The sequence below is a fragment of the Saimiri boliviensis genome, chromosome 18 (assembly GCF_048565385.1).
Source record: "Saimiri boliviensis isolate mSaiBol1 chromosome 18, mSaiBol1.pri, whole genome shotgun sequence".
Lineage (NCBI taxonomy): Eukaryota > Metazoa > Chordata > Mammalia > Primates > Cebidae > Saimiri > Saimiri boliviensis.
The window spans coordinates 14,093,247-14,109,289 of NC_133466.1; the positions used below are offsets into that span (position 1 = coordinate 14,093,247).

The 16,043-nt window shown below is 43.7% G+C and overlaps 1 protein-coding gene across 18 annotated transcripts in view; it reads left to right on the forward strand.

The window, feature by feature from the left end:
* TIAM1 (TIAM Rac1 associated GEF 1) overlaps positions 1–16,043 on the forward strand; it is a 528,333-nt gene that overhangs the window by 317,435 nt on the left and 194,855 nt on the right. For all 18 annotated transcript variants that reach the window (XR_012514869.1, XR_012514870.1, XR_012514872.1 and 15 more), the window contains one exon: positions 14,818–15,042. Coding sequence is in view for 9 of the 18 variants with exons in the window: in XM_010338326.3 (XP_010336628.2) it covers positions 14,818–15,042 (225 nt within the window). In the remaining 9 variants the exon portion in view is untranslated. The remainder of the gene's footprint in view (positions 1–14,817; positions 15,043–16,043) is intronic.

Genomic DNA, 16,043 nt, shown 5'->3' on the forward strand with positions numbered 1-16,043 from the left:
GGGAACATAGCTACCAGGCAAATAAGAAAGGTGATAGAGTAGAAAATCATATGCAGTTATGTATCTAAAGGGGTATAGAAAATGTTATCTCTGGTGGCTCACGCCTGTAATCCCAGCACTTTGGGAGGCCAAGGCGGGTGTGGATCACGAGGTCAAGAGATCAAGACCATCCTGGTCAACATGGTGAAACCCCGTCTCTACTAAAAATACAAAAAATTAGCTGGGCATGGTGGTGTGTGCCTGTAATCCCAGCTACTCAGGAGGCGGAGGCAGGAGAATTGCCTGAACCCAGGAGGCAGAGGTTGCAGTGAGCCGAGATTACGCCATTGCACTCCAGCCTGGGTAATGAGCGAAACTCCGATTAATTGTGATAATGATTGTAAGCATCTGATAGATAGCAAACGCTCAGTAAATGTTAGTTACAGTTACCATTTTAGTAATAAAGAAAAAAAGACGAGTTCCATGGGCTTTTTTTTTTTTTTTTTTTTTTGAGAGACAGAGTCTTACTCTGTCTTTCAAGCTGGAGTGCAATGGTATGACCTCAGCTCACTGTAACCTCCACCTCCCGGGTTTAAGCAGTTCTCCTGCCTCACCCTCCCAAGTAGCTGATATTACAGGAGCGTGCCACCATGCCTGGCTAATTTTTTGTATTTTTAGTAGAGATGGGGTTTTACCATGTTGGTCAGGCTGTTCTCGAACTCCTGACCTTGTGATCTGCCTGCCTCAGCCTCCCAAAGTACAGGAATTACAGGCGTGAGCTACCGTGCCTGGCCCCTGATGGACTTCTCTTAAATAAGCAACTTTATAGAAGTTAAGTGCGGCTTCACTGGAAAGGCTAAGGTCTTGAGTTTCATCAGGCTCTAGAGATCCACCTTGGAAGCCATGTCTAGCTGTGCCTGTCGGATTAGAGGAAGGTCATTGCCACATGCTCAGGACAAGGGCAGCCAGGTTAGAGAATAACCTGTAAATAATCTTTCAGAAGGATGTGTCAAGTGGACTTTTGGTAGAAAAGACTTTAATGGGGTTTGGCATCTTGACCCAGCGTCCCTCTCAAGGGAGGTATGGTCCCTGCAAGATCCTGGCCAACAGGTGAGCCTGCCCACTGGGCAGCCCCTCCCCTTCCTGGAAATCTCCCAGCTTTCAACCACTGGTTTTGTGAGGCAGCCCTAAGTCCTAGAAAGTTCTTTGCCATGTTGAGATAATATGTTCTTTCTGGTAAGTCTTGCCATTTCTCTTTATTTCTATATTCACCCCCAGAATCCTGTGCAAGTCTTCTGCTTATCCTTACTCATCAGATACTTAAAAACAGCTTTGATTTACCTCCTACCACGTCTCTTTAGGCTACCCTGCTAAGGTTCCCAAGCCATTCTCGCTATTCTTATTTATTAAGTGTGCGCAGAGCTCAGCGTCCTGTCTGAGCCTCTGTGTGGTCTGCCCGTGCGGTCTGCAGTGAGGTTCCCGTTATCTTTGTTTCCGCTAGAGTCAATTCTTTTATTAAAAGCCACATCAAACTGTTGACTCAGACTGGGCTCGTGGTATCTTAAACCCTTGGCATCAATTCTTACCCAACAAGGCCTTCTCCATCTTATTTTAATAGAATTTTTTTTTTTCAAAAACCCAACTCAGAACTTAAATGTACCTCTTTAATGTTATCCTTGTGGCTTTTATCCTTCTAATAAATGGTCGAAATCCTCTGGGATCCTCGTTTGATCTTCCCTGGTGTTTATGTTCCTCTTATCTTCACGTTATCCAGTGATAGGACAAGCTGAGGGCGAGGTCTCCATTCTCTCTGTTCCTTTCCGTGTTGACTTAGGCTGTAGCTAAGTCCCGTTTTCTCCACAACGTGGATTATATCCCTGCTCCTAGCCAGCCACTGAAGAAATATTTGCCTTCGATTTCGGCATGGGTTAGTTATGGAGAAGGGCCAACTCTAGGATATGTGGAGCCCCAGGCAAATTTTTTTTTTTTTGGATAGAGGCTTTATCGATATAAAGAATTTGGCTCACCCAGATCAACTGTCAGCACCAGTGTGGTGGCCCGATCTCAAGCAATCTGGTGAAAGAAATACCACACAGGCCGGTAGGTACATCTCACTAGCCACAGACTCAAGTTCAAGAGCTTCGACCATCTTTTTGACACAGCATGGCTGGTACAGGGTGAGAGAGTTCCCTGAAGTGGAGAGATGATGGGGGGGCCACCTCCTGAAATCTCCCCTTTCGAGGAACCAGAGGGAAACTTGGAAAATTTCAAGAAAAGCCCTCTAAACTATGGGGCCTCCTGAGGTGCAGGGTCCTGGTGGGGGCCCCACTAGCCTACCTCTTAGGAGACTACTAATGGAGAATGTGGATGTTGAAGTGTAAAATAAATATACAAAGCTGGAAATCAGTTAGATTTTATGGCTTCTGTGGGTGTCTCAGAGGATTCCTCACACTGCAGAGGTATAATTGTGGTTGAGCTAGATCTTCCTCTGCAATTTCTGTCCTGTTATGTATTATGCAAATAATGTTACAACAGTATTCTTCCTTTTCTTACATTAGTTTAAATTTGTATTAAATCACTATGAGCGTAGTTTAAAACAATTCACCTAACATTAAAAGGTTTAAAGTGAAACTGCTTTCCTCCTTTTACCCTCTTCACCTCACGAGGCTCATTCCCCAGAAGCAACTGTGCCAAACTAGTTCAGCTGATGTTTTTGTTTCTTTGTTTTCTTGCATTTGCCCTCATTCATCATTAACATGCTTATTCTGCTGTTTCATTTTTTTTTTTAACTTTATTTATTTTATTATACTTTAGGTTCTGGGGTACATGTGCAGATCATGCAGGATTGTTGCATAGGTAAACACATGGCAGTGTGGTTTGCTGCCTCCATCCCCCTGATACCTACATCTGGCATTTCTCCCCATGTTATCCCTCCCCAACCTCCTCACCCCCCACTGTCCCTCCCCTGTCCCCCACCAACAGACCCCAGTCTGTGATACTTCCTCCCTGTGTCCATGTGTTCTCATTGTTCAACACCCGCCTATGAGTAAGAACATGCAGGGTTTGATTTTCTGTTCTTGTGTCAATTTGCAGAGAATGGTTTCCAGATTCATCCATGTCCCTACAAAGGACATGAACTCATTGGTTTTTTATGGCTGCATAGTATTCCATGGTGTGTACGTGCCACATTTTCCCTGTCCAGTCTATCATCAGTGGCATTTGGGTTGGTTCCAGGTCTTTGCTATTGTAAACAGTGCCACAATGAATATACATGTGTATGTGTCTTTATAACATAAAGATTTATAATTCTTTGGATATATACCCAGTAATGGGATTGCTGGGTCAAATGGAATTTCTATTTCTAGATCCTTAAGGTATCGCCACACTGTCTTCCACAATGGTTGAACTAAATTACACTTCCACCAACAGTGTAAAAGTTTTCCTATTTCTCCACATCCTGTCCAGCATCTGTTGTCTCCAGATTTTTTAATGATCGCCATTCTAACTGGCTTAAGATGGTATCTCAATGTGGTTTTGAATTGCGTTTCTCTAATGACCAGTGATGATGAGCATTTTTGCATATGTTGGTGGCCTCATATATGCCTTCTTTTGAAAACCGTCTGTTCATATTCTTTGCCCACTTTTGAATGGGGTTGTGTTTTTCTTTAGAACTAAAACTAAATCTGTTTTAGTTCTTTGTAGGTTCTGGATAGTAGCCCTTTGTCAGATGGGTAAATTGCAAAAATTTTTTCTCATTCTGTTGGTTACTAATTCACTCTAATGATTGTTTCTTTTGCTGTATAGAAATCTCTCTGTTAGCTCAGAGAAGTTTGTTATTACCCACCTTCTGTCAGTTCATCAGACCCATTCTCCATCCAGCTTTTTTCCCTTGCTGGTAAGGAGTTCTGATCCCTTGGACGAGGAGAAGCATTCTGGTTTTTGGTGTTTTCATCCTTTTTGCACTGGTTTCTTCCCATCTTTGTGGATTTATCTACCTGTGGTCTTTGTAGATGGTGACTTTCGGATGGGGTCTCTGAGTGAAAGTCCTTTTTGTTGATGTTGAAGTTATTTTTTTCTGTTTTTTAGTTTTCCTTCTAACAATCAGGTCCCTCTGCTGCAAGACTGCTGGACGTCCACTGCAGACCCTGCTTGCCTGGGGATCACCGGCAGGGGCTGCAGAACAGTAATGATTGCTGCCGGTTTCTTCTCCTGTTACCTTCATCCCAGAAGGATATCCACCAGATGTCAGCCTGAGCTCTCCTTTATGGGGTGTCTCTTTGGATATACGGGGTCAATGAGCTGTTTGAGGAGACAGTCTGTCCCTTATAGGAGCTCAAGTGGTATACTGTGAGCTCCCTTGTTTTATTCAGAGCTGCTGGGCAGGTACATTTAAGTCTGCTGCAGCAGAACTCATAACCACCTCTTTTCCCAGGTGCTCTGTCCTGGGAAGGTGGAGCTTTATTTATAAGTTCCTGATGTGCTGCTCCCCTTTTTCAGGAATGCCCTGCCCAGCAAGGAGGTAGTCATAGTCTGCCATCAGAGACATTGCTGAGCTGCCACAGGCTCTGCCCAGCTGCTGTGTAGACTTCCTTGCTATTTTGTTTACAGAGGTACAGTTACAACTGCCTCTTGTAATGGCAGTCTACCTCAGTAATGGCAGACTGCCTTGGTAATGGTGGACTGCCTAGGTAGTGGTGGACTGCCTCAGTAATGGCAGACTCCCTTCCGCCCACTGAGCTGGACCATCCCGGGTCCAGCTGTGCTTGCTGCGAAAGTCTTAGTTCAGAGCATTTCGGATTGCTAGTCTTTATGGGGGTGGGACCTGCCGAGCCAGATCACCTGGCTCTCTGTTTCAGCCCCCTCTTTTTGAGTAGAATGGGCGGCCCTGTCTCCCAGGCGTTCCATGCACCAGTTGAAATGGCCTCCAGATTTGTGTGAGTTTCTGTGCGGAAACCCCCAGTGCCACTGAAACAGCCATGCTGGAAACTCGTGGCACTTTTTGGCCTGGGAATCTCCTGGTCTGTGGGCAGTGAAAACTCATTTGGAAGTGCAGTGATCTCTCACCCTCTGCATTGTTCTCGCTGGGAACTGCACTCCAGAGCTGTTCTATTCAGCCATGTTAGATCTCCTCTTTGCTTATACTGCTGTTTGTAATGGATTTTAGATACTAACTACTGACTTTGTATTATGGTAGATGAACATTTAGCTGTTAGCTACAAATTATTCTTTCCTCATCTTCCCATATAGGTATATGAAGGTTAGGATTAAAGCAGTAGTCAGTGTTGTTACATTGTTATGACCACATAAATAGTATTGGTCACTGGGCCAAGTAGTGTACTATAATCTTATTTCTTTTCTGTAACAATTTCTTGTTTGTTTTTTCCTGTAGTTAATGACTTCTTTCTTTTTTTGGGAAGGCTCATATTGCTTATTTCCCAGGTTATGTGGCAATGATATTTTCTAAATCTCCAGTATGTTAGCTGGTTCATCAGTGCTGTTTTTTCTTTGAAGACTGCCCTCCCCTGGCACATTATCCTGCTCCCATACGGCTGCTCTCCTGGCCTCACGTAAAACAGTCTCCCTAGAATTACCAACTGCTTTGTTTTCATGAAAATAACCTGTAGTAATTTCCTACAAAATGGTGTGTATTTAGGCCAGGCACGTGGCTCACACCTGTAATCCCAGCACTTTGGGGGGGCCAAGGATCACGAGGTCAGGTGTTCAAGACCAGCCTGACCCATGGTGAAACCCCATCTCTACTAAAAATACAAAAATTAGCTAGGTGTGATGGTCACACATCTGTTATCCCAGCTACTCAGGAGGCTGAGGCAGGAGAATTGCTTGAACCTGGGAAGTGGAGGTTGCAGTGAGCTGAGATTGCGTCACTGCACTCCAGCCTGGCCAACAGAGTAAGTCTCTCCAAAAAAAGAAAAAAAAAGATGCATATTTTAAAAGTCGTCATTTTACCTTTTACTTGCCTAATATTTGAGTAATTTGCAGTTTTGGCTTGGAGATCATTTCCTCTTCATTTACTTATTTTTGATAATATACTCATTTCTGATTAGCATGTGTGTGTTTTATTTTCTTTTTTCTCTTTGAATCATTTAGCATCATTTTCTTATCACTGGTGTTCTGATCCTTTTTTAGTATATGTGCTGCCGAAGCAAGCACAGCAAGCACATTTTTTTTTTTTGTTTTGTTTTGGAGACAGGGTCTTGCTCTGTCACCCAGGCTGGAGTGCAGTGGTGTAATCACGGTTGATTGCAGCCTCATCCTCCCAGGGCTTAGGTGGTTCTCCTACCTCATCCTCTTGAGTAGCTGGGATGACAGGTGCACACCACCATGCTTGGCTCTTTTTTGTATTTTTTGTAGAGATGAGCTTTTGCCATCTTTCCCAGGCTGGTCTTGAACTCCTGGGCTCAAGTGATCTGCCCGCCTCAGCCTCCCGAAGTACCGGGATTACAGGTGTGAGCCACTGCACCTTGCTGGTGTTCTGATCCTTCATAGTGATTTCCTTCTATTGACATTTTAATTTTTTTTTTAATTCCTAAAAAAAGCTTTCCCTCCCTCCCTCATTCCATACTTCCTTTCCCACCTCCTCCCTCCCTTCCCCTCTCCCACTCTCCTCTCAAGCTCATTGTTCCTTTTTATTGTAACTTGAGCTTATTCACTTGTTTGTAGCTTGAGATTCCCTTGCCTCTCCAAGGGTTGTGTAGATTTTAGGCAAGCTTTCTCTGTTTCTGGCATGGCTTCCCCTTTCTCCAAGTCCATTTTCTCCTGTTTGCTTTAGTCTTTGCCTTTCATGCTGGTGGCTTTCAGAAAATGTCTGGTGATCCTTGGCTGTTTGGTCCTATTTCCATGTGAGATATGAAAAAGCTGCTTGGATATCATCTGTGTATATTAGGGAGTACTGGAACCTTTCATAGCACGGATGGGTAAGTGGCCTTCTTGTGGAGGGACTCTGGTCCTTGGAGGCTGCTGAGTTTTGCCAGAGATGAATCCTGCCACTGCCCTCCTTCAGGCAGGCTGCCATCTGTTAGCCTCTTAGCAGCACATGCTCCCTGCTTCCCTTGTGTGTGTCTTCCTGCAGTCTGGAGCTTCCCTTCTTCTCTAAAGAATGAACCTGTGGGCCAGGCGCGGTGGCTCAAGCCTGTAATCCCAGCACTTTGGGAGGCCAAGGCGGGTGGATCACGAGGTCAAGAGATTGAGACCATCCTGGTCCATATGGTGAAACCCCGGCTCTACTAAAAATACAAAAAATTAGCTGGGCATGGTGGCACGTGCCTGTAATCCCAGCTACTCAGGAGGCTGAGGCAGGAGAATTGCCTGAACCCAGGAGGCGGAGGTTGCGGTGAGCCAAGATCGCGCCATTGCACTCCGGCCTGGGTAACAAGAGTGAAACTCCGTCTCAGGAAAAAAAAAAAAAAAAAAGAATGAACCTGAGGTGGGTGAGAATGAGAGGGATGCATTATATTACTATTTTCAGTGAGGGAGGGGAACCTCACATTTAAAGTTCTCTATCTTTTTTTTTTTTTTTTTTTTTTTTTTTTTCAGATGGAGTCTCACTCTTGCCATCCAGGCTGGAGGACAATAGTGAGATCTCAGGTCACTGCAACCTCTTCGTCCCAGGTTCAAGCAATTCTTCTGCCTCAGCCTCTCGAGTACCTTAGATTACAGGCACATGCCACCATGCCTGGGTACTTTTTATATTTTTAGTAGAGATGGAGTTTCGCCTTGTTGGCCAGTCTGGTCTTGAACTCCTGACCTCAAGTGATCCCATCTCAGCCTCCCAAAGTGCTGGGATTACAGGCATGAGCTACCATGCCTGTAATCATGGTGTAGCATCTAACCCAACCCTAACCCTAACTCTTTAAGTTCTCTTTACAGATATATAAATTAATAGCTTAATTAAGTCTTATGTAAACAAAATACATTGAATGTAGAATCAACAAGAAAAAAAAAGCCTTTTAAGATTCACTTAGCAACTTTATTCCTATTTAGTCTCTTAAAAAATAACTTTTTTTTTTTAAAAAAAGAAAAAGTTTGACCTACTTTACAATTATTCTTGTGCTTCTATAAATTTGAATTATCTAAAATTTTAGTTTCCTATATTTGGCATATATTCCCTAGTATTTCTTGTGTTTGAAATGAATTTCCCTTTTCCTGCCACTTACGTAAACCATTGATTATCTGAAATCACCGAGTGTCCTCCAGGCCGTTGGATAATTGAAGCTGGATCTATTTAAATACATAATGAAGCCCTGAGCTTCATCTTATCTCTGCACTCAAAGGGGCTGTTAGGCAAAATGCATTTTTTGCTGATTATATTTGTCTGTTGGCAAGAACTTTGCTTATTCCCTTCAGTGAACTGTATACAGTATTTATAGCATCCCCAGAAGGCAAAGGAAGAATCACAAAATTCACTCTCTCTTTACCTGTCTGCTGCTGTTTGTTTAATGGAAGGTGATTTGTGGTGAGGAGGCTGAGAGGGTACCATTGGGTGGTCTCTCCTTCCTGCCTTTTTGACCTCTGGATGCTGGCGAAGGGACCTATCATGAATCTGATGTCTTTAACTAGCCTTGCCTGGTTCAAGAAGGTGATGCAAGGTTAGTGGCTTCAAATGGCTTTTTCTAGCATGTCAGAATTTAAATCCTGCAGATGCCATAATGAAGAACATTGTGTTAGGTCAGGAGTCTACTGTGATCAGTTGAGATGTTAAGCCTGTAAATGGTCATGAAATGTTTCAAGACTTCTGTCCACCTAACTAGCTGTTGAAAGCTGTCAGGGGAGACTTCGTCTCCTCTCTTGTTGACACACAGCTCCCTGTGTGCCCCCGCAAAAGGACAGACTTTGCTGAAAAGCTCACTTATTGAATTGTGCTTCTGAGAAATTGATTTGGCTTAATGATAGAGACCGGTAGGGACTGTTGTTCTATTTCAACAGAACGGTGGGAGCCAAAGTTCTCGCTAATGAACTGCCTTCAGCCACTGACAGGTTTTTTAAAAGTTTGGAGGGCTGAGACATAGTTAATGGATAAAAGGGCCGATGGCTGAATTTTTCATGCAGCTGTCAAACATTTCTATATACATTTCTGTAGGTTTGGGGGGACTGCTATGCTTTTTCTTTTCTTATTTATTTATTTATTTTTGAATTATGTGTTCTTTTAAATTGTGGCACACCACACATGAAATTTACCATCTAGCCATTTTTAAGTGGACAGTTGAGTGGCGTTAAGCACATTGACGTGGTTGTTTAACCATCACTGTTATCCATCTCCAGAACTCTTTGTTTGTTTGTTTGTGTGTTTGTTTTTGAGATAGAGTCTTGCTCTGTTATCCAGGTAGGAGTACGGTGGCATGATTTCGGCTCACTGCAACCTCCACCTCCTGGGTTCAAGTGATTCTCCTGCCTCAGCCTCCTGAGTAGCTGGGACTACAGGTGTGTGCCATTGTGGGCAGCTAATTTTTGTATTGTTAGTAGAGACAAGGTTTCACTATGCTCAGGCTGGTCTCTAACTCCTGGCCTCAAGAGATTCTTCTGCCTTGGCCTCCCAAAGTGCTGGGACTACAGGCGTGAGCTGTCCCACCCCGCCCAGAATTCTTTTTCATCCTGCAAAGCTTAGTCTCTGTCCCCATTACATAACACCATTAAATGTCCCCCTCACTCTGGCCCCTAGCAATAAGCCTTTCTTTATTTTAAATAAGTAAGTTCCAGGATAGCTGCTTTGCCAAAATTAAATATATACCATTCAAAGAGTGTTCGACTTTGGTCAGCTTCCTTCATTTCTGCTTATTAAGTGGAAGGCAAACGTGAACTCTGACGTCAGAATGGACTGTGTTCCTGTTGGCTGAGCTTGGCTGGGGTCCTCACAGACAGGGGGAAGAAGACCCACTTTCATTAAGTAAAGACAGCAAAAGGCTGTTGTTCCACAGAACATATTAGATTGTGGTCTTTTTCTTTGCCTGCCTGCCTGCCTGCCTTCCTTCCCTCCCTCCCTCCGTCCTTCCCCCCTTCCCCCATTCCCCCCTTCCCTCCCCTCCCCCCCTCCTCTCTTCTCCCGTCTCCTTTCCTTTCCTTTCCTCTTTTTTTTTTTTTTTTTGAGATGGATTCTTGCATTGTCGCCCAGGTTGGAGTGATGCAATCTCCGCTCACTGTAACCTCTGCCTCCCGGGTTCAAGCGATTCTCCTGCCTCAGCCTCCTAAGTAGCTGGGATTACAGGCGCAAAAATTGTGGTCTTTCTTGGGGTTCTAAGTATACTGTACAGACGCCTTTATTTTTGAGGCATCCTCTCTTTTGCAGTGGAATTCTTATTTGCTGGTACATCAGTCAGAATGGGTAGGATAATACTGAAGAAAAAGCACTTCAGTCTCAATGGCTTCACATATGCCTTATCCTTCCCAGCGTGATCGAGGCTGGCTCCGGAGCTGTCCTCATCCTGGACTCCTATGGATCCAGGCAGACAGAAGCTCTGTCTTGACACAACTCTTCTGTGACTGTGGCAAAGGTGGAAGAGTGGGACGAATCAGGCTTTTGCTGAGTAGTGACATTACTTTTACTCACGATTATTGCCATGCCTGGCTTCAGAGGGGGCCAGAAAGTTCTATTCTCCCATATTCCTAGAATGATAAAAACTCCAAATATTGAATGGTGATGCTTGTAATCCCAGCACTTTGGGAAGCTGAGGCGGCCTGATACTTGAGGTCAGGAGTTCAAGACCAGCCTGGCCAACATGGTGAAATCCCATCTTTACTAAACATACAAAAATTAGCTGGGTATGGTGGTGCATGTCTGTAATCCCAGCACTTTGGGAGGCTGAGGTGGGCGGATCACTTGAGGTCAGGAGTTTGAGACTAGACTGGACAACATGGTGAAAACCTGTCTCTGCTAAAAATACAAATATCAGGCATGCTGGCGGGTGCCTTTATTCCCAGCTACTCAGGAGGCTGAGGCAGGAGAATGTCTTGAACCCTGGAGTTGGAGGTTGCAGTGAGCCAAGATCACGCTACTGCACTCCAGCCTGGGTGACAAAGAGATTCCATCTCAAAAAAAAAAAAAAAAAGGGTGATGATGACACGAACTTCACTAAAATCTGAAAGCAAAAAAAAAAAAGGGTGATGATGACACGAACTTCACTAAAATCTGAAAGCTCCTCATTTCCACTGAGCCATGCAAATAAAACGGAAAGCATGTTTCCGGTCAGGGGACCAGCTTTGACCAGATACTGCCAGCCACTTGGGAGCGTAAATAAATGGTGGAGAAGGGCGCAGTTTTTTGGAGCTTCCTTTGTAGTTTTGTAAGGATGATTTTTAATGAAAACTGGAATATGAGGTATCATATTTTTAGCATAGTTATAGAAACATTAGACTCAAATGTTTGGGTAATATATCTTGGAAGGATCTTTTTGAAACTTTATATTATGGTTTAATACACATTTAATGCCTACACAGAAAAGGGCACATTTTGATGGTGTTTAGCAAACTGAACACACTCCTGTCATACACCCATGTAGCCAGCACCCAGATCAAAAAACAGAAGGTGGCACCCGAGAAGCCTCTCTCATGCTTCTTACCCATTTCTACCCATTTCACCTCATCCCACCGAAAACCCTGGCCTCTCTCTCTCTTTTTGTTTTATTTTATTTTTTTAAAGACGAGGTTTCACCATGTTGGTCAGGCTGGCCTTGAACTCCTGACCTCGGGTGATCCGCCCGCCTTGGCCTCCAAAGTTGCTGGATTACAGGCATGAGCCACCACGCCCGGCCTAACCCTGGCCTCTCAACTTCTAATAGTATATACAAGTTTATCTGTGTTGGTACTTGATATGGTTTGGCTGTGTCCCCACTCAGATCTACTCTTGAATTGTAGTTCCCATAATCCCCACATGGAGGGACCCATTGGGAGATAATTGAATCATGGAGGCGGTTACCTCCATGCTGTTCTTGTGATATTGAGTTCTCACTAGATCTGATGGTTTTATAAGGGGCTTCCCCTCGTCCTCTTCATTCTTCACTTCTCCCTGCTGCTACCATGTGAAGAGGGATGTGTTGGCTTATCCCCTTCTGAAATGATTGTAAGTTTCCTGAGGCCCCCCACACCCCACCAGCTCTGCTGAACTGTGAGTCAGTTAAACTTCTTTCCTTTATAAATTACCCAGTCTTAGGTATTTATTTGTTAGCAGCATGAGAATGGACTAATACAGTACTTTATATAAATAGAATCCTAGAGTACATACTGCAGTGTTTCTGCTTTCTTCCCCAACATTATGTGTGCAAGATTTATCTGTGTTAGTCTATAGTTACAGATCCTTTATTCTTGCTATATAGTATTTCATTGTGTGATTATCCCACATATTCCTCAATTCTCCTATTGGTGGGCATCTGGATGATGTCCAGTTTTGCCCATGATATGCTGTGCTCCATGTTTTGGTATGTATATTTTTAGGTGCATATGAATGCATTTCTCCTGAGTATATACCCAGAGTGCATTTTCTGGGTCACAGGGTATGCATGTATTCATCTTTAGTAGATAATATCTAACAGCTTTCTAAAGCAGTGCTACATGTTTACTTTCCAGCTGGCAGCCAGCAGTGCATATGAGTTCTGGTCACTCCATGTCTTTGCCAACACTGGGTATTTTCATCTTGGAAGTTTTTTTTTTTTTCCTTTTCTTTTTTTTAAGGAAATAATCCTTATCAGATTATCTGTCCATCTGAGCTGGTTCCTTTCCTAATTTAAAAAAAGGGAGAAAGTAACCCCACGTAATGAGATGCCCATTCATTGTGAGGCACTGGGAGATCAGTGATCAAACTTTGTACAGTGCAGCGGTAGGAGCAAGCTTGGTGCTTTCATGAGACGCAGGAGGGCCTCTGGCCTCTCTTCTTCTGGTGGAACTTCAAGGTGATACATAAGGACAAACTATAAGATAATGACCTGCAAAGAGGATGTAACTATAAAATAAAATGAAGCAGATTTAAAGTTTATGTTAATCTCATATATAGACATGCATTTTCCCCCTCAGTTTCTCAACCTACAAGTCCTCACCTGTGGCTTCCAGTGTCTTTATCACCTCCCCTCCCATTCAGTCTTAGCGAGGTGATTCCATTTGCTTTGCTAGGTGGTATTTCTGCTGTTTCTTCTTGAGCTTGTCTAGCATACTGAAATCTTCTTTATCCACAGGCAAAATATTTTTTATCCACGTAACAACTGCTGGAGCAGTTAGGTTTGCCCAGTAGGAGGTGATTTGGTTGGCTGACATCCTTTTTTTTTTTTTTTTTAAATGATCGAGAGGTTCTTATGTTGCCCAGGCTGGGCTCAAATGAATAGCCTTGCCTCCTCAAGCGCCAGGATAACTGGCCTGAGCCACAGTGGCTCCTAGCTGACACCATTTTAAATATTTGATGCTCTTTCTTCTGTGGAATACAAAACTGATGAGATTCAGAAATAATAATGATACAGTACTGTCTTGGCTTAAATTTCAGCTGCCAGCCAGCATAGAGTCATATGCTGGTGGGGACCTGTTAATAGAATTTTTGTTTACAAGTGGCTGGGCATAGTGGCCCACACCTGTAATTCCAGCACTTTGGGAGGCTGAGGCGGGCGGATCACTTGAGGTCAGGAGTTTGAGACCAGCCTGGGCAACATAGTGAAATGATTTCCACTAAAAATATAAAACTTAGCCAGACACGGTGGCACACGTCTGTAGTTCCAGCTGTTCGGGAGGCTGAGGCATGAGAATTGCTTGAATCTGGAAGGCGGAGGTTGCAGTTGAGTCCAGATTGTGCTACTGCACTCCAGCCTGGGTGACAGAGCAAGACCCTGTCTCAGAATTTAAAAAAAAATAAATAAAGAATTTTGTTTACAAGCCTTCACTCAGATGATTGAAGGTGCTCCAAAGGAAAAAACAGTTAAATGCTTTTGTGTATTAAAAATGATGTTAGGAGCTACTTTAGTACTGTAGTGGCTAAATAGACTGTTTCCTGAGATGGGCTAACTTCTGAGCATGTATTGCACCCCTCTGGGCTTAAGAGAATACCTAGAAAAGTCCAGTATCTCCTTACTTTTAAAAACTCATTGATTGAATGCCTGAGGAATCTTTAATAGCGAGTTACCACACATGAGCTGTCTCTTCGAAACTATTCTGACTTTTACCTTTCAGAACCTGAGTCACGCCAGTCCAATCTCACTTAGGTCACCTGTCCATTGGTGGTTGTCACTCACCATTTTCTTAATGCCCTTCTCAAACAGGCCACTTTTAGCACATGGAGTGTTGCTGGCCAGCTGCAATTCATAGAGGCTCCCGTGGAGCCCCCCAAGACAGTATTTCTTCTGGCTACCTGACCGCTTCCCCAACTGTAGTTGTCCTGCTGCTTAGCGCCAGGATGGGACCTTTGGATTTGGGTTGCAGTGGTTCACTAGGAGCGGGGCTGTCGTAGCTTCCTATGTCAGTGAAGTCCCTCACTCCCACTCACGCCCTGTAACTGACCAGTCCTATCTGGAAATTGACCTTTGCTTCACAGCAACCCTCCTGAGTAGACACCAAGCTGTGTTAGTAGTATCAATTTCACAAGTGAGTTCAGTAAGTACACTGAGTGAACAGACATGGTGGCTTCATTCAGGACAGCCCTTGAAGTTGAGGAGGGGAGGGGGGCATCTGACCTGAGACTCACTTTTTGTTACTGGTTTCCTGAAGGAGGAGGAGGAGGTAAGGTTAGCCTTATCTATGGGTGTCTAGACCTGACACCTCGACTCCCAGGCATTGCTTCTCTGGATATGCTCCAGTTCATTTCTCTTAACTTCCTAAAAGGTGCCTGTTTCTTCCTGCCCCTTCTCCCTGGTCCAGACCACTAGCCAGACGGAGCTTGAAAACTGGATCACCGCCATCCACTCTGCCTGCGCCACTGCAGTTGCGAGGCACCACCACAAGGAAGACACGCTCCGACTCCTGAAATCAGAAATCAAAAAACTGGAACAGAAGATTGACATGGATGAAAAGATGAAGAAAATGGGCGAAATGCAGCTGTCTTCAGTCACCGACTCAAAGAAGAAGAAAACGATACTAGATCAGGTAATCATTCTTCCGTGTTTAGAGCTGGACAAAATTGTTAGGTCTCTAACAGGGTTTTTTTTTTTTTTTTTTTTTTTTTTTTTTTTTTTTTTTTTTTTTGCTGTTTTGGAGTCAAGAGACATCATCAGATATCTCCTCGACAGCTTGTCATCCAGGATGCTAAATTCTTTATTTTGACTGGCAGTGTTCTTCACCCGTTGTTGATAGCTGATTGTTAGCAGCTAAATGGAATAATACTACATTGAATGAAAGATAGAAACCTAATAGATGAGCCCCTGGCCCCCACCAGTGGTGTGCTGTTCTAAAGGATCTGTGTAATTAGAAAGTTTGCAATTTCATTTCCATGTTATCAGACTGACTTGGAGTGCTCCAATGGTGGGGATTCATTTCTGACTCCTCAGTAAATTTGGAATTCTTAATTTGGAAAAGGTGAAGTGCATTCAAAAATATATCTGGCCAGGTATGGTGTCTCATGCCTGAATCCCAGCACTTTGGGAGGCTGAGGCAGGCATATTCGCTTGAGCCCAGGAGTTCAAGACCAGCCTGGCCAACATGGCAAAACCCATCTCTACAAAAAAAAAAAAAATACAAAAATTAGCCACAGCTTTAGTCTCAGGAGGCTGAGGTGGGAGGATCGCCTGAGCCTGGGAGGCGGAGGCTGCAGTGGGCCAAGATTACGCCATTGCACACCAGCCTGGGTGACAGAGTAAGATTATCTCTCTCTATGTCTAGACTATATATACTTATACACACACACACACACACACACACACACACACACAACTGCTTTATGTGTGCATAAGTATATTTCATGCCAAACAGAAAAGATTTAGTGAAATGAACAATGGGCATTTTGACTTGCTATTCAGCTGTTTTAAAATCAGTGACAGCCATCAGGTAATCCTTTGACATTTTGTCCTAATGCTTAGGAAATAATTACATGAATAAATGATATTTAAATCATAGAACAATTGACACAGACCTTCCATATTTCTCTCCCT